Below are 18,634 nucleotides of genomic sequence, written 5' to 3' on the forward strand. Positions count from 1 at the left end.
GATGGGACAGTGTAGAGGGAGCTTTACTCTGTATCTAACCCGTGCTGTACCTGCCCTGGGAGTGTTTGATGGGACAGTGGAGAGGGAGCTTTACTCTGTATCTAACCCGTGCTGTACCTGCCCTGGGGGTGTATGATGGGACAGTGTAGAGGGAGCTTTACTCTGTATCTAACCCGTGCTGTACCTGCCCTGGGAGTGTTTGATGGGACAGTGTAGAGAGAGATTTACTCTGTATCTAACCCGTGCTGTACCTGCCCTGGGAGTGTTTCATGGGACAGTGTAGAGGGAGCTTTACTCTGTATCTAACCCGTGCTGTACCTGCCCTGGGAGTGTTTGATGGGACAGTGTAGAGGGAGCTTTACTCTGTATCTAACCCGTGCTGTACCTGCCCTGGGAGTGTTTGATGGGACAGTGTAGAGGGAGCTTTACTCTGTATCTAACCCGTGCTGTACCTGCCCTGGGAGTGTTTGATGGGACAGTGTAGAGGGAGCTTTACTCTGTATCTAACCCGTGCTGTACCTGCCCTGGGGGTGTATGATGGGACAGTGTAGAGGGAGCTTTACTCTGTATCTAACCCGTGTGTACCTGCCCTGGGAGTGTTTGATGGGACAGTGTAGAGGGAGATTTACTCTGTGTCTAACCCTAGCTGTACCTGCCCTGGGAGTGTTTGATGGGACAGTGTAGAGGAAGCTTTACTCTATATCTGACCCGTGCTGTACCTGCCCTGGGAGTATTGATGGGACAGTGTAGCGGGAGCTTTACTCTGTATCTAACCTATGGTGTACCTGTCGTGGGAGTGCTTGATACGACAGTGCACAGGGAGCTTTACTCCGTATCTGTCCCGTGATGTACCTGCGCTGGGAGTGTTTGATGGGACAGTGTAGAGGGAGCTTTACTCTGTATCTAACCCGTGCAGGACCTGCCCTGGGAGTGTTTGATGGGACAGTGCAGAGGGAGCTTTACTCTGTATCTATCCCGTGCTGTACCTGCCCTGGGAGTGGTTGATGGGACAGTGTAGAGGGAGCTTTACTCTGTATCTAACCCGTGCAGTACCTGCCCTGGGAGTGTTTGATGGGGCAGTTTCGAGGGAGCTTTACTCTGTATCTAACCGGTGTTTTACCTGCCCTGGGAGTGTTTGATGGGGACAGTGTAGAGGGAGCTTTACTCTGTATCTAACCCGTGCTGTACCTGCCCTGGGAGTGTTTGATGGGACAGTGTAGAGGGAGCTTTACTCTGTATCTAACCCGTGCTGTACCTGCCCTGGGAGTGTTTGATGGGACAGTGGAGAGGGAGCTTTACTCTGTATCTAACCCGTGCTGTACCTGCCCTGGGGGTGTATGATGGGACAGTGTAGAGGGAGCTTTACTCTGTATCTAACCCGTGCTGTACCTGCCCTGGGAGTGTTTGATGGGACAGTGTAGAGAGAGATTTACTCTGTATCTAACCCGTGCTGTACCTGCCCTGGGAGTGTTTCATGGGACAGTGTAGAGGGAGCTTTACTCTGTATCTAACCCGTGCTGTACCTGCCCTGGGAGTGTTTGATGGGACAGTGTAGAGGGAGCTTTACTCTGTATCTAACCCGTGCTGTACCTGCCCTGGGAGTGTTTGATGGGACAGTGTAGAGGGAGCTTTACTCTGTATCTAACCCGTGCTGTACCTGCCCTGGGAGTGTTTGATGGGACAGTGTAGAGGGAGCTTTACTCTGTATCTAACCCGTGCTGTACCTGCCCTGGGGGTGTATGATGGGACAGTGTAGAGGGAGCTTTACTCTGTATCTAACCCGTGCTGTACCTGCCCTGGGAGTGTTTGACGGGACAGTGTAGAGGGAGCTTTACTCTGTATCTAACCCGTGCTGTACCTGCCCTGGGAGTGTTTGATGGGACAGTGTAGAGGGAGCTTTACTCTGTATCTAACCCGTGCTGTACCTGCCCTGGGAGTGTTTGATGGGACAGTGTAGAGGGAGCTTTCCTCTGTATCTAACCCATGCTGTACCTGCCCTGGGGGTGTTTGATGGGACAGTGTAGAGGGAGCTTTACTCTGTATCTAACCAATGCTGTACCCGCCCTGGGAGTGTTTGATGGGACAGTGTAGAGGGAGCTTTTCCCTGTATCTAACACGTGCAGTACCTGCCCTGGCAGTGTTTGATGGGGACAGTGCAGATGGATCTTTATCTGTATCTAACCTCTGCAGTACCTGCCCTGGGAGTGATTGATGGGATAGTGTAGAGGGAGCTTTATGCTGTATCTAACTCGTGCTTTACCTGCCCTGGGAGTGTTTGACGGGACAGTGTAGAGGGAGCTTTACTGTGTATCTAACCCGTGCTGTGCCTGCCCTGGGAGTGCTTGACGGGACAGTGTAGAGGGAGCTTTACTCTGTATCTAACCAATGCTGTACCCGCCCTGGGAGTGTTTGAAACGACAGTGCAGAGGGAGCTTTACTCTGTATCTAACCCGTGCTGTACCTGCTCTGGGAGTGTTTGATGAGTTCAGTGTAGAGGGAGCTTTACTCTGTGTCTAACCAGTGCTGTACCTGCCCTGGGAGTGTTTGATGGGACAGTGTAGAGGGAGCTTTACTCTGTATCAACCCGTGCTGTACCTGCCCTGGGAGTGTTTGATGGGACAGTGTAGAGGGAGCTTTACTCTGCATCCAATCCGTGCGGTATCTGCTCTGGGAGTGTTGATGGGACAGTGTAGAGGGAGCTTTACTCTGTATCTAACCTGTGCTGTACCTGCCCTGGGAGTGTTTGATGGGACAGTGTAGAGGGAGCTTTACTCTGCATCTAACCCGTGCTGTACCTGCCCTGGGAGTGTTTGATGGGACAGTGTAGAGGGAGCTTTACTCTGTATCTAACCCGTGCTGTACCTGCCCTGGGAGTGTTTGATGGGACAGTGTAGAGGGAGCTTTACTCTGTATCTAACCCATGCTGTACCTGCCCTGGGAGTGTTTGATGGGACAGTGGAGAGGGAGCTTTACTCTGTATCTAACCCGTGCTGTACCTGCCCTGGGGGTGTATGATGGGACAGTGTAGAGGGAGCTTTACTCTGTATCTAACCCGTGCTGTACCTGCCCTGGGAGTGTTTGATGGGACAGTGTAGAGAGAGCTTTACTCTGTATCTAACCCGTGCTGTACCTGCCCTGGGAGTGTTTCATGGGACAGTGTAGAGGGAGCTTTACTCTGTATCTAACCCGTGCTGTACCTGCCCTGGGAGTGTTTGATGGGACAGTGTAGAGGGAGCTTTACTCTGTATCTAACCCGTGCTGTACCTGCCCTGGGAGTGTTTGATGGGACAGTGTAGAGGGAGCTTTACTCTGTATCTAACCCGTGCTGTACCTGCCCTGGGAGTGTTTGATGGGACAGTGTAGAGGGAGCTTTACTCTGTATCTAACCCGTGCTGTACCTGCCCTGGGGGTGTATGATGGGACAGTGTAGAGGGAGCTTTACTCTGTATCTAACCCGTGCTGTACCTGCCCTGGGAGTGTTTGACGGGACAGTGTAGAGGGAGCTTTACTCTGTATCTAACCCGTGCTGTACCTGCCCTGGGAGTGTTTGATGGGACAGTGTAGAGGGAGCTTTACTCTGTATCTAACCCGTGCTGTACCTGCCCTGGGAGTGTTTGATGGGACAGTGTAGAGGGAGCTTTACTCTGTATCTAACCCGTGCTGTACCTGCCCTGGGGGTGTTTGATGGGACAGTGTAGAGGGAGCTTTACTCTGTATCTAACCAATGCTGTACCCGCCCTGGGAGTGTTTGATGGGACAGTGTAGAGGGAGCTTTTCCCTGTATCTAACACGTGCAGTACCTGCCCTGGCAGTGTTTGATGGGGACAGTGCAGATGGATCTTTATCTGTATCTAACCTCTGCAGTACCTGCCCTGGGAGTGATTGATGGGATAGTGTAGAGGGAGCTTTATGCTGTATCTAACTCGTGCTTTACCTGCCCTGGGAGTGTTTGACGGGACAGTGAAGAGGGAGCTTTACTGTGTATCTAACCCGTGCTGTGCCTGCCCTGGGAGTGCTTGATGGGACAGTGTAGAGGGAGCTTTACTCTGTATCTAACCAATGCTGTACCCGCCCTGGGAGTGTTTGATACGACAGTGCAGAGGGAGCTTTACTCTGTATCTAACCCGTGCTGTACCTGCTCTGGGAGTGTTTGATGAGTTCAGTGTAGAGGGAGCTTTACTCTGTGTCTAACCAGTGCTGTACCTGCCCTGGGAGTGTTTGATGGGACAGTGTAGAGGGAGCTTTACTCTGTATCAACCCGTGCTGTACCTGCCCTGGGAGTGTTTGATGGGACAGTGTAGAGGGAGCTTTACTCTGCATCCAATCCGTGCGGTATCTGCTCTGGGAGTGTTGATGGGACAGTGTAGAGGGAGCATTACTCTGTATCTAACCTATGCTGTACCTGCCCTGGGAGTGTTTGATACGACAGTGCAGAGGGAGCTTTACTCTGTATCTAACCCGTGCTGTACCTGCTCTGGGCGTGTTTGATGGGTCAGTGTAGAGGGAGCTTTATTCTGTATCTAACCCGTGCTGTACCTGCCCTGGGAGTGTTTGATGGGACAGTGTAGAGGGAGCTTTACACTGTATGTAACCCGTGCTGTACCTGCCCTGGGAGTGTTTGATGGGACAGTGTAGAGGGAGCTTTACTCTGTATCTAAACTGTGCATTACCTGCCCTGGGAGTGTTTAATGGGACAGTGTAGAGGGAGCTTTACTCTGTATCTAACCCGTGCTGTGTCTGCCCTGGGAGTGTTTGATGGGACAGTGTAGTGGGAGATTTACTCTGTATCTAACCCGTGCAGTACCTGCCCTGGGAGTGTTTGATGCGACAGTGTAGAGGGAGCATTACTCTGTATCAAAGCTATGCTGTACCTGCCCTGGGAGTGTTTGATGGGACAGTGTAGAGGGAGCATTACTCTGTATCTAACCTATGCTGCCCCTGCCCTGGGAGTGTTTGATACGACAGTGCAGAGGGAGCTTTACTCTGTATCTAACCCGTGCTGTACCTGCTCTGGGAGTGTTTGATGGGTCAGTGTAGAGGGAGCTTTATTCTGTATCTAACCCATCTGTACCTGCCCTGGGAGTGTTTGATGGGACAGTGTAGAGGGAGCTTTACACTGTATGTAACCCGTGCTGTACCTGCCCTGGGAGCGTTTGATGGGACAGTGCAGAGGGAGCTTTACTCTGTATCTAACCTGTGCTTTCCCTGCCCTGGGAGTGTTTAATGGGACAGTGCAGAGGGAGCTTTACTCTGTATCTAACCCGTGCTGTACCTGCCCCGGGAGTGTTTGATGGGACAGTGTAGAGGGAGCTTTACTCTGTAGCTAACACGTGCTGTACCTGCCCTGGGAGTGTTTGATGGGACAGTGTAGAGGGAGCTTTACTCTGTATCTAACCCATGCTGTCACTGCCCTGGGAGTGTTTGATGGGACAGTTTAGAGGGAGCTTTACTGTGTATCTAACCCGTGTTGTATCTGCCCTGGGAGGGTTTAATGGGCCACTGTAGAGGGAGCTTTACTCTGTATCTAACCCGTGCTGTACCTGCCCTGGGAGTGTTTGATGGGACAGTGTAGAGGGAGCTTTACTCTGTATCTAACCCGTGCTGTACCTGCCCTGGGAGTGTTTGATGGGACAGTGTAGCGGAAGCTTTACTCTGTATCTAACCCGTGATGTACCTGCTCTGGGAGTGTTTGATGGGTCAGTGTAGACAGAGCTTTCCTCTGTATCTAACCCGTGCTGTACCTGCCCTGGGAGTGGTTGATGGGACAGTGTAGAGGGAGCTTTACTCTGTATCCAACCCGTGCTGTACATGCCCTGGGAGTGCTTGATGGGACAGTGTAGAGGGAGCTTTACTCTGTAGCTAACCCATGCTGTATCTGCCCTGTGAGTCATTGACGGGACAGTGTAGAGGGAGCTTTACTCTGTATCTAACCCGTGCTGTAACTGCCCTGGGAGTGTTTGATGGGACAGTGTAGAGGGAGCTTTACTCTGTATCTAACCCATGCTGTCACTGCCCTGGGAGTGTTTGATGGGACAATGTAGAGGGATCTTTACTCTGTATCTAACCCGTGTTGTACCTGCCCTGGGAGTGTTTGATGGGCCAGTGTAGAGGGAGCTTTACTCTGCATCTAACCCGTGCTGTACCTGCCCTGGGAGTGTTTGATGGGACAGTGTAGCAGGAGCCTTACTCTGTATCTAACCTATGCTGTACCTGCCCTGGGAGTGTTTGATGGGACAGTGTAGCGGGAGCTTTACTCTGTATCTAACCCGTGATGTACCTGCTCTGGGAGTGTTTGATTGGTCAGTGTAGACAGAGCTTTACTCTGTATCTAACCCGTGCTGTACCTGCCCTGGGAGTGGTTGATGGGACAGTGTAGAGGGAGCTTTACTCTGCATCTAACCCGTGCGGTACCTGCTCTGGGAGTGTTGATGGGACAGTGTAGAGGGAGCTTTACTCTGTATCTAACCCGTGCTGTACCTGCTCTGGGAGTGTTTGATGGGTCAGTGTAGAGGGAGCTTTATTCTGTATCTAACCTGTGCTTTACCTGCCCTGGGAGTGTTTAATGGGACAGTGTAGAGGGAGCTTTACTCTGTATCTAACCCGTGCTGTACCTGCCCTGGGAGTGTTTGATGGGTCAGTTTAGAGGGAGCTTTACACTGTATCTAAGCTCTGCAGTACCTGCCCTGGGAGTGTTGATGGGACAGTGTAGCGGGAGCTTTACTCTGTATCTAACCTATGGTGTACCAACCCTGGGAGTGCTTGATACGACAGTGCACAGGGAGCTTTACTCCGTATCTAACCCGTGATGTACCTGCGCTGGGAGTGTTTGATGGGACAGTGTAGAGGGAGCTTTACTCTGTATCTAACCCGTGCAGTACCTACCCTGGGAGTGTTTAATGGGACAGTGTAGAGGGAGCTTTACTCTGTATCTAACCCGTGCAGGACCTGCCCTGGGAGTGTTTGATGGGACAGTGCAGAGGGAGATTTACTCTGTATCTAACGCGTGCTGTACCTGCCCTGGGAGTGGTTGATGGGACAGTGTAGAGGGAGCTTTACTCTGTATCTAACGCGTGCTGTACCTGCCCTGGGAGTGTTTGATGCGACAGTGTAGAGGGAGCATTACTCTGTATCAAAGCTATGCTGTACCTGCCCTGGGAGTGTTTGATGGGACAGTGTAGAGGGAGCATTACTCTGTATCTAACCTATGCTGCCCCTGCCCTGGGAGTGTTTGATACGACAGTGCAGAGGGAGCTTTACTCTGTATCTAACCCGTGCTGTACCTGCTCTGGGAGTGTTTGATGGGTCAGTGTAGAGGGAGCTTTATTCTGTATCTAACCCATCTGTACCTGCCCTGGGAGTGTTTGATGGGACAGTGTAGAGGGAGCTTTACACTGTATGTAACCCGTGCTGTACCTGCCCTGGGAGTGTTTGATGGGACAGTGCAGAGGGAGCTTTACTCTGTATCTAACCTGTGCTTTCCCTGCCCTGGGAGTGTTTAATGGGACAGTGCAGAGGGAGCTTTACTCTGTATCTAACCCGTGCTGTACCTGCCCCGGGAGTGTTTGATGGGACAGTGTAGAGGGAGCTTTACTCTGCAGCTAACACGTGCTGTACCTGCCCTGGGAGTGTTTGATGGGACAGTGTAGAGGGAGCTTTACTCTGTATCTAACCCATGCTGTCACTGCCCTGGGAGTGTTTGATGGGACAGTTTAGAGGGAGCTTTACTGTGTATCTAACCCGTGTTGTATCTGCCCTGGGAGGGTTTAATGGGCCACTGTAGAGGGAGCTTTACTCTGTATCTAACCCGTGCTGTACCTGCCCTGGGAGTGTTTGATGGGACAGTGTAGAGGGAGCTTTACTCTGTATCTAACCCGTGCTGTACCTGCCCTGGGAGTGTTTGATGGGACAGTGTAGCGGAAGCTTTACTCTGTATCTAACCCGTGATGTACCTGCTCTGGGAGTGTTTGATGGGTCAGTGTAGACAGAGCTTTCCTCTGTATCTAACCCGTGCTGTACCTGCCCTGGGAGTGGTTGATGGGACAGTGTAGAGGGAGCTTTACTCTGTATCCAACCCGTGCTGTACATGCCCTGGGAGTGCTTGATGGGACAGTGTAGAGGGAGCTTTACTCTGTAGCTAACCCATGCTGTATCTGCCCTGTGAGTCATTGACGGGACAGTGTAGAGGGAGCTTTACTCTGTATCTAACCCGTGCTGTAACTGCCCTGGGAGTGTTTGATGGGACAGTGTAGAGGGAGCTTTACTCTGTATCTAACCCATGCTGTCACTGCCCTGGGAGTGTTTGATGGGACAATGTAGAGGGATCTTTACTCTGTATCTAACCCGTGTTGTACCTGCCCTGGGAGTGTTTGATGGGCCAGTGTAGAGGGAGCTTTACTCTGCATCTAACCCGTGCTGTACCTGCCCTGGGAGTGTTTGATGGGACAGTGTAGCAGGAGCCTTACTCTGTATCTAACCTATGCTGTACCTGCCCTGGGAGTGTTTGATGGGACAGTGTAGCGGGAGCTTTACTCTGTATCTAACCCGTGATGTACCTGCTCTGGGAGTGTTTGATTGGTCAGTGTAGACAGAGCTTTACTCTGTATCTAACCCGTGCTGTACCTGCCCTGGGAGTGGTTGATGGGACAGTGTAGAGGGAGCTTTACTCTGCATCTAACCCGTGCGGTACCTGCTCTGGGAGTGTTGATGGGACAGTGTAGAGGGAGCTTTACTCTGTATCTAACCCGTGCTGTACCTGCTCTGGGAGTGTTTGATGGGTCAGTGTAGAGGGAGCTTTATTCTGTATCTAACCTGTGCTTTACCTGCCCTGGGAGTGTTTAATGGGACAGTGTAGAGGGAGCTTTACTCTGTATCTAACCCGTGCTGTACCTGCCCTGGGAGTGTTTGATGGGTCAGTTTAGAGGGAGCTTTACACTGTATCTAAGCTCTGCAGTACCTGCCCTGGGAGTGTTGATGGGACAGTGTAGCGGGAGCTTTACTCTGTATCTAACCTATGGTGTACCAACCCTGGGAGTGCTTGATACGACAGTGCACAGGGAGCTTTACTCCGTATCTAACCCGTGATGTACCTGCGCTGGGAGTGTTTGATGGGACAGTGTAGAGGGAGCTTTACTCTGTATCTAACCCGTGCAGTACCTACCCTGGGAGTGTTTAATGGGACAGTGTAGAGGGAGCTTTACTCTGTATCTAACCCGTGCAGGACCTGCCCTGGGAGTGTTTGATGGGACAGTGCAGAGGGAGATTTACTCTGTATCTAACGCGTGCTGTACCTGCCCTGGGAGTGGTTGATGGGACAGTGTAGAGGGAGCTTTACTCTGTATCTAACCTGTGCAGTACCTGCCCTGGGAGTGTTTGATGGGGCAGTTTAGAGGGAGCTTTACTCTGTATCTAACCCGTGCTGTACCTGCCCTGGGAGTGTTTGATTGGACAGTGTAGAGGGAGCTTTACTCTGTATCTAACCCGTGTGTACCTGCCCTGGGAGTGTTTGATGGGACAGTGTAGAGGGAGCTTTACTCTGTGTCTAACCCCAGCTGTACCTGCCTTGGGAGTGTTTGATGGGACAGTGTAGAGGAAGCTTTACTCTATATCTGACCCGTGCTGTACCTGCCCTGGGAGTATTGATGGGACAGTGTAGCGGGAGCTTTACTCTGTATCTAACCTATGGTGTACCTGTCATGGGAGTGCTTGATACGACAGTGCACAGGGAGCTTTACTCCGTATCTGTCCCGTGATGTACCTGCGCTGGGAGTGTTTGATGGGACAGTGTAGAGGGAGCTTTACTCTGTATCTAACCCGTGCAGTACCTGCCCTGGGAGTGTTTGACGGGACAGTGTAGAGGGAGCTTTACTCTGTATCTAACCCGTGCAGGACCTGCCCTGGGAGTGTTTGATGGGACAGTGCAGAGGGAGCTTTACTCTGTATCTATCCCGTGCTGTACCTGCCCTGGGAGTGGTTGATGGGACAGTGTAGAGGGAGCTTTACTCTGTATCTAACCCGTGCAGTACCTGCCCTGGGAGTGTTTGATGGGGCAGTTTCGAGGGAGCTTTACTCTGTATCTAACCGGTGTTTTACCTGCCCTGGGAGTGTTTGATGGGGACAGTGTAGAGGGAGCTTTACTCTGTATCTAACCCGTGCTGTACCTGCCCTGGGAGTGTTTGATGGGACAGTGTAGAGGGAGCTTTACTCTGTATCTAACCCGTGCTGTACCTGCCCTGGGAGTGTTTGATGGGACAGTGTAGCGGGAGCTTTACTCTGTATCTAACCCGTGCTGTACCTGCCCTGGGAGTGTTTGATGGGACAGTGTAGAGGGAGCTTTACTCTGTAAGTAACCCATGCTGTACCTGCCCTGGGAGTGTTTGATGGGCCAGTGTAGAGGGAGCTTTACCCTGTATCAAACCCGTGCTGTTCCTGCCCTGGGAGTGCTTGATGGGACAGTGTAGAGGGAGCTTTACTCTGTATCTAACCCGTGCTGTACCTGCCCTGGGAGTGTTTGTTGGTACAGTGTAGGAGGAGCTTTACTCTGTATCTAACTCATGCTGTACCTGCCCTGGGAGTGTTTGATGGGACAGTGTAGAGGGAGCTTTACTCTGTATCTAACCCGTGCTGTACCTGCCCTGGGAGTGTTTGATAGGACAGTGTAGAGGGAGCCCGCTAGACCCCATAATAACTGAAAAAGAGCTATTTGAAAAACTCAAGGACCTGCGACCAGGAAAAGCTTGCGGTGCAGATGGCATCCTAAGCGAGATGATTAAACACACGGACGAGAAAATGAAATTGGCTATCCTAAAACTCTTCAACTTGGTTCTGAGTGTCGGTTACTTCCCTGATATCTGGAACAAAGGACTCATAACGCCCATATACAAAAGTGGAGACAATGTTGACCCAAATAACTATCGAGGCATCTGTGTAAACAGTAACCTGGGGAAGGTATTCTGTAGTATCATAAACAAAAGACTTATAAACTTCCTTGAGGAGCACAATGTCTTGAGTAAAAGCCAAATTGGATTCCTACCAAACTATAGAACATCAGATCATATCTTCACCCTACAGACCCTAATTGACAAACATGTTCATCAAAACAAAAGCAAAATTTTTGCCTGCTTTATAGATTTCCAGATGGCTTTCGATTCCATCTGGCATGACGGTCTATTCTTGAAACTTATTGAAAGTGGTGTAGGGGGAAAAACATATGATGTAATTAAATCAATGTATACAAACAATAAATGTGCAGTTAAAATTGGAGACAAACAAACAAAATACTTCCCACAGGGGTGTGGTGTGACGCAGGGCTCGCCCATCTCACCGACACTCTTTAATATTTACATAAATGAATTGGCAAAACTACTTGAACAATCTACAGCACCCGGCCTCACCCTATATGAATCCAAGGTTAAATTCCTCCTCTATGCAGATGACCTGGTTCTGCTGTCACCAACTAAGGAGGGTCTACAGCAGAACCTGGATCTGCTAGAGTCATTCTGTCAGACCTGGGCCCTGACAATAAACCCCCAAAAACCAAAGTCCTTGTGTTCCAGCAAAGATCCAGACATCAGGGACCCAGAATAAATTTCACACTAGGAACAACTAAAATTGAGCAAAACACTAACTGCACATACTTGGGCTTAAAAATCAGTCTATGGGAAATTTTCATCTGGCTGTGAATGAACTGAAAGAGAAAGCAAGAAGGGCTTTCTATGCCGTTAAAAAATCAATCCAAATAGAAATCCCAATTAGCATTTGGCTCAAAATTTTTAAATCAGTAATTGAACCAATTGCACTCTATGGCAGTGAGGTGTGGGGACTGCTAACACAACAAGAATTTGCAAAATGGGACAAACACCCAATTGAGATCCTACATGCAGAATTCTGTAAAAGTATCCTCCGAACTCAAAGGAAAACCGTAAACAATGCATGCAGGGCAGAACTAGACCAATATCCATTAATAATTACTATCCAAAAAAGAGCCACCAAATTTTGGAAACACCTAAAAATGAGCAACCCCCACTGCTATCATTACGAAGCCCTGAAATGCCAAGAAAGGATCATAAAGAAGAATACCCTCAATCAACTAGTCCTGGGACTCAGTGAAGTAACTACTAACACTACTAACAATAACCGGTCCCAGGACAGTGACATCGTAGCACAGAGAATTCAACCCAACACAATTGTCACTAAGCAAAAGGAAAAATATCTGTCATATTGGGCAGAAACAACAAAAACCCAAAACAATCTCAATTGCTACTTGGCCCTAAACAGACAATACAACATGGCTGAATACCTGACCATGGTAAAGGATAGCAAACTGAGAAAAACCTTGACAATGTACAGACTTAGTGAACATAGCCTGGCCATCGAAAAAGGCAGACACAGGCAGACCCGGCTGCCAAGAGAGGACAGGATATGCTCTCACTGCAGTCAGGGAGTGGTGGAGACAGAGATGCACTTCCTCACAGCTTGTGGAAAATATCAGGGCATAAGGGAGAATTTCTACCCAAAGTTCACAAAAATATGCCCTGAATTCAGAAATTTGAATGATGACCAAAAACTCCCATACCTACTAGGGGAACAGAGAAATTGTGTAACCCTAGCAGCACACTATGTTACAGCTTGCCATAAACAGAGGGACAACCATTAAATCTAAGAAAAGAGTATATACAAATTATATGAATGTATATTTATACACTCAGGGATATATCTGTTTATACACTGTATGGATAGATCTGCGTTTACGTGTTCAACCATAAATGTTTTTCGATGCTTTGGCAACATAAGATGTACCTTGTCATGCCAATAAAGCGATTTGAATTTGAATTTGAATTTCGGAGCTTTACTCTGTATCTAACTCATGCTGTACCTGCCCTGGGAGTGTTTGATGGGACAGTGTAGAGGGAGCTTTACTCTGTATCTAACTCCGTGCTGTACCTGCCCTGGGAGTGTTTGATGGGACAGTGTAGAGGGAGCTTTACTCTGTATCTAACCCATGCTGTACCTGTCCTGGGAGTGTTTGATGGGACAGTGTAGAGGGAGCTTTACTCTGTATCTAACCCGTGCTGTACCTGCCCTGGGGGTGTTTAATGGGACAGTGTAGAGGGAGCTTTACTCTGTATCTAACCCGTGCTGTACCTGCCCTGGGGGTGTTTAATGGGACAGTGTAGAGGGAGCTTTACTCTGTATCTAACCCGTGCTGTACCTGCCCTGGGGGTGTATGATGGGACAGTGTAGAGGGAGCTTTACTCTGTATCTAACCCGTGCTGTACCTGCCCTGGGGGTGTTTAATGGGACAGTGTAGAGGGAGCTTTACTCTGTATCTAACCCGTGCTGTACCTGCCCTGGGGGTGTATGATGGGACAGTGTAGAGGGAGCTTTACTCTGTATCTAACCCATGCTGTACCTGCCCTGGGAGTGTTTGATGGGACAGTGTAGAGGGAGCTTTACTCTGTATCTAACCCCGTGCTGTACCTGCCCTGGGAGTGTTTAATGGGACAGTGTAGAGGGAGCTTTACTCTGTATCTAACCCGTGCTGTACCTGCCCTGGGTGTGTTTAATGGGACAGTGTAGAGGGAGCTTTACTCTGTATCTAACCCGTGCTGTACCTGCCCTGGGGGTGTATGATGGGACAGTGTAGAGGGAGCTTTACTCTGTATCTAACCCGTGCTGTACCTGCCCTGGGAGTGTTTGATGGGACAGTGTAGAGGGAGCTTTACTCTGTATCTAACCCGTGCTGTACCTGCCCTGGGAGTGTTTGATGGGACAGTGTAGAGGGAGCTTTACTCTGTATCTAACCCATGCTGTACCTGCCCTGGGAGTGTTTGATGGGACAGTGTAGAGGGAGCTTTACTCTGTATCTAACCTGTGCTGTACCTGCCCTGGGAGTGTTTGATGGGACAGTGTAGAGGGAGCTTTACTCTGCATCTAACCCATGCTGTACCTGCCCTGGGAGTGTTTGATGGGACAGTGTAGAGGGAGCTTTACTCTGTATCTAACCCGTGCTGTACCTGCCCTGGGAGTGTTTGATGGGACAGTGTAGAGGGAGCTTTACTCTGTATCTAACCCATGCTGTACCTGCCCTGGGAGTGTTTGATGGGACAGTGTAGAGGGAGCTTTACTCTGTATCTAACCCGTGCTGTACCTGCCCTGGGGGTGTATGATGGGACAGTGTAGAGGGAGCTTTACTCTGTATCTAACCCGTGCTGTACCTGCCCTGGGAGTGTTTGATGGGACAGTGTAGAGAGAGCTTTACTCTGTATCTAACCCGTGCTGTACCTGCCCTGGGAGTGTTTCATGGGACAGTGTAGAGGGAGCTTTACTCTGTATCTAACCCGTGCTGTACCTGCCCTGGGAGTGTTTCATGGGACAGTGTAGAGGGAGCTTTACTCTGTATCTAACCCGTGCTGTACCTGCCCTGGGAGTGTTTGATGGGACAGTGTAGAGGGAGCTTTACTCTGTATCTAACCCGTGCTGTACCTGCCCTGGGAGTGTTTGATGGGACAGTGTAGAGGGAGCTTTACTCTGTATCTAACCCGTGCTGTACCTGCCCTGGGGGTGTATGATGGGACAGTGTAGAGGGAGCTTTACTCTGTATCTAACCCGTGCTGTACCTGCCCTGGGAGTGTTTGACGGGACAGTGTAGAGGGAGCTTTACTCTGTATCTAACCCGTGCTGTACCTGCCCTGGGAGTGTTTGATGGGACAGTGTAGAGGGAGCTTTACTCTGTATCTAACCCGTGCTGTACCTGCCCTGGGAGTGTTTGATGGGACAGTGTAGAGGGAGCTTTACTCTGTATCTAACCCGTGCTGTACCTGCCCTGGGGGTGTTTGATGGGACAGTGTAGAGGGAGCTTTACTCTGTATTTAACCCGTGCTGTAGCTGGTGAGAAGGTGGGTAGGAGGTGTGGGGTATGTTGTCTATCCGGTTCTTCCTGCTCTTGAAAGTGTTTTTGAGTTTGGATATTCTTGGTCACTGATGCAGGATCTACTTAACCTGCCCAACAGCCATTTTACATCCCTATGCTTCTCCCGTTTCCAGGACGATGCGGACGTTGAATGGAAGTTCGCCCGATCAAGACTCTACCTTTGCTATTTCCGGGAGGGCCTCACGCTGCCCGTTCCCTTCAACATCATCCCAACACCCAAATCCTTCTATTATTTTGTCAAGTGAGTGACATTCAGTTTAATATCAGAAGGTGCCTCATGTTCAGGGCAATCTCCGTCTACAGTTACAACAACAACTTGTGTTTATACGGTGACTTTAACACAGTAAAACGTCCCGAGGCGCTTCACAGGAGCGATTATCAAACAAAATTTCAAACTGAGCCATATAAAGTGCTACTAGGGCAGGTGACCAAAAGCTCGGTCAAAGAGGTCGGTTTTAAGAAGCGTCTTAAAGGAGGAGAGAGAGGCGGAGAGGTTTAGGGAGGGAATTCCAGAGCTCGGGGCCCAGGCAGCTGAAGGCACGGCCACCAATGGTGGAGCGATGGAAATCGGGGATGCTCAAGAGGCCGGAATTAGAGGAGCGCAGAGTTCTCGGGGGGTTGTGGGGCTGGAGGATGTTAGAGATAGGGAGGGGCGAGGCCATGGAGGGATTTCAAAATAAGGATGAGAATTTTGAAATCGATGCTTTACTGGACCGGGAGCCGGTGTAGGTCAGCGAGCACAAAGGGTGATGGGCGAACGGGACTTGGTGCGAGTTAGGACACGGGCAGCCGAGTTTTGGATGACCTCAAGTTTACGTAGGGTGGAATGTGGGAGGCCAGCCAGGAGTGCGTTGGAATAGTCAAGTCTAGAGGTAACAAAGGCATGGATAAGGGTTTCAGCAGCGGATGAGCTGAGACAGGGCGGAGACGGGCGACGTTACGGAGGTGGAAATAGTTCTTCGTGATACTGTGGATATGTGGTCGGAAACTCATTTCCGGGTGAAATATAACACCAAGGTTGCGAACAGTGTGGTTCAGCCTCAGACAGATGTTAGGGAGAGGGATGGAGTCAGTGGCTCGGGAACGGAGTTTGTGGCAGGGACCGAAAACAATGGCTTCGGTCTTCCCAATATTTAATTGGAGAAAATTTCTGCTCATCCAGGACTGGATGTCGGACAAGCAGTCTGATAATTTAGAGACCGTGGAGGGGTCGAGAGAAGTGGTAGTGAGGTAGAGCTGGGTATCGTCAGCGTACATGTGGAAACTGACGCTGTGTTTTCAGATGATGTCACCAAGTGGCAGCATTTGGATGAGAATTAGGAGGGGGTCAATTATAGATCCTTGGGGGTCACCAGAGGTAACCAAGCCTGAGCCCCTGTACGCTCACCCCTATCACGGACTCTACCTACCCGTTTAATCTCCTCCCACAGCCCACATACACTCTCCGCTATCATCGACTCTCCCCACCCATTCAATCTCCTCCCACAGCCCCTGTACGCTCACCCCTATCACGGACTCTACCCACCCATTGAATCTCCTCCCACACCCCATGTACACTCTCCCCTATCACGGACTCTACCCACCCATTGAATCTCCTCCCACAGCCCATGTACACTCTCCCCTATCATGGACTCTACCCACCCATTCAATCTCCTCCCACAGCCCATGTACATAATAGTGTAGATTGTAACTGGGCTGTGGGAGGAGATTAAATGGCTGCTGGATAGGTGTTGAACCGTGGCTCTGTACGTCTGTTCTGATCGCTGTTAAGGGTCTCTGAGAATAGGAAGTTCTCCAAATGTCCCGGCAAGCCTTGATTAATCGATCAAAAACAGATTAACTGGTCGTTGTTGTTGGTGGAATCTTGCTGTGTGCAACATTTATGGTTTTTCTCTTCGCACTAGGTGGATTTTACGCAAGTTGTGCTGTGCCAACTTCAACAAGCAGCCTGATTATCCGCCGCTGCCAACATCCATCGTAAGTGACGGAGCAATTCTTTCCTTGGGGGCGACCTCTTTAAATGTTTTGTTTCCATCTTCTCCTCTCCTGAAGACACTGACTCTCACTGGGGTACGGGTTCCACACACACTGACTCTCACTGGGGTACAGTTCCACAGACACTGACTCTCACTGGGGTACGGGTTCCACATACACAGACTCTCACTGGGGTACGGGTTCCACAGACACTGACTCTCACTGGGGTACGGGTCCCACACACACTGACTCTCACTGGGGTACAGTTCCACAGACACTGACTCTCACTGGGGTACGGGTTCCACAGACACTGACTCTCACTGGAGTACGGGTTCCACAGACACTGACTCTCACTGGGGTACGGGTTCCACACACACTGACTCTCACTGGGGTACAGGTTCCACACACACTGACTTTCACTGGGGTACAGGTTCCACACACACTGACTCTCACTGGGGTACGGGTTCTACACACACTGACTCACTCGGGTACGGGTCCCACACAGACTGACTCTCACTGGGGTACAGGTTCCACACACACTGACTCTCACTGGGGTACGGGTTCCACACACAATGACTCTCACTGGGGTACGGGTTCCACACACACTGACTCTCACTGGGGTATGGGTTCCACACGCACTGACTCTCACTGGGAACTCAACATCCAGGGGTATTCAATATTCAGGAAAGATAGGCAAAAAGGAAAGGGAGGTGGGGTAGCATTGCTGGTTAAAGAAGGGATTAACACAATTGTAAGGAAGGATATTAGCTCTGATGATGTGGAATCTGTATGGGTAGAACTGAGAAATACCAAGGGGCAGTAAACGTTAGTGGGAGTGGTAATGCAGAGGTTGGGGATGGCATTAAAAGGGAAATTAGAGAAGCGTGCAATAAGGGCACGGCAGTCATCATGGGTGACTTTAATCTACATATAGATTGGGCCAACCAAATTAGTAACAATACTGTGGAGGAGGAATTCCTGGAGTGTTTACGGGATGGTATCCTGGACCAATATGTCGAGGAACCAACCAGAGATCAGGCCATCTTAGACTGGGTATTATGTAACGAGAAAGGATTAATTAGCAATCTTGTTTACGAGGCCCCTTGGGTCAGAGCGATCATAATATGATCGAATTCTTCATTAAGATGGAGAATGAAGTAGTTGACTCAGAGACTAGGGTCCTGAATTTAAATAAAGGAAACTACGATGGTCTGAGGCGCGAGTTGGGTAGGATTGATTGGGGAATGTCACTCAAAGGGTTGACGGTGGATAGGCAATGGCAAACATTCAAAGACCACATGGATGAACTACAGAATTTGTTCATCCCAGTTTGGCATAAAAATAAAACAAAAAATGTGACTCAACCGTGGCTAACAAGGGAAATTAGGGATAGCATAAGATCCAAGGAGAGGACATATAAATTGGCCAGAAAAAGCAGTAAACCTGAGGATTGGGAGCAGTTTAGGATTCAACAAAGGAGGACAAAGGGATTAATTAAGAAGGGGAAAATTGAATATGAGAGTAAGCTTGCAGGGAACATAAAAACTGACTGTAAAAGCTTTTATAGATATGTGAAGAGAAAAAGATTGGTGAAGTCAAGCGTAGGTCCCTTGCAGTCAGAATCAGGGGAATTTATAATGGGGAACAAAGAAATGGCTGACCAATTAAATACATATTTTGGTTCTGTCTTCACAAAGGAGGACACAAATAACCTCCCAGAGATGACGGGGA

General features: G+C 49.7%; 1 protein-coding gene across 1 annotated transcript in view; it reads left to right on the forward strand.

Annotated features, from left to right (window-relative positions):
• LOC147112178 (short transient receptor potential channel 2 homolog) overlaps positions 1 to 18,634 on the forward strand; it is a 51,673-nt gene that overhangs the window by 24,101 nt on the left and 8,938 nt on the right. Inside the window, exons 2-3 of the mRNA XM_085999803.1 lie at positions 15,043 to 15,170; positions 16,834 to 16,906. Of these exons, the coding sequence (XP_085855929.1) occupies positions 15,043 to 15,170; positions 16,834 to 16,906 (201 nt within the window). The remainder of the gene's footprint in view (positions 1 to 15,042; positions 15,171 to 16,833; positions 16,907 to 18,634) is intronic.

Source organism: Somniosus microcephalus, chromosome 10, assembly GCF_052327205.1.
Source record: "Somniosus microcephalus isolate GS21.2 chromosome 10, FLI_Smic_1.0, whole genome shotgun sequence".
Taxonomy (NCBI): Eukaryota; Metazoa; Chordata; class Chondrichthyes; order Squaliformes; family Somniosidae; genus Somniosus; species Somniosus microcephalus.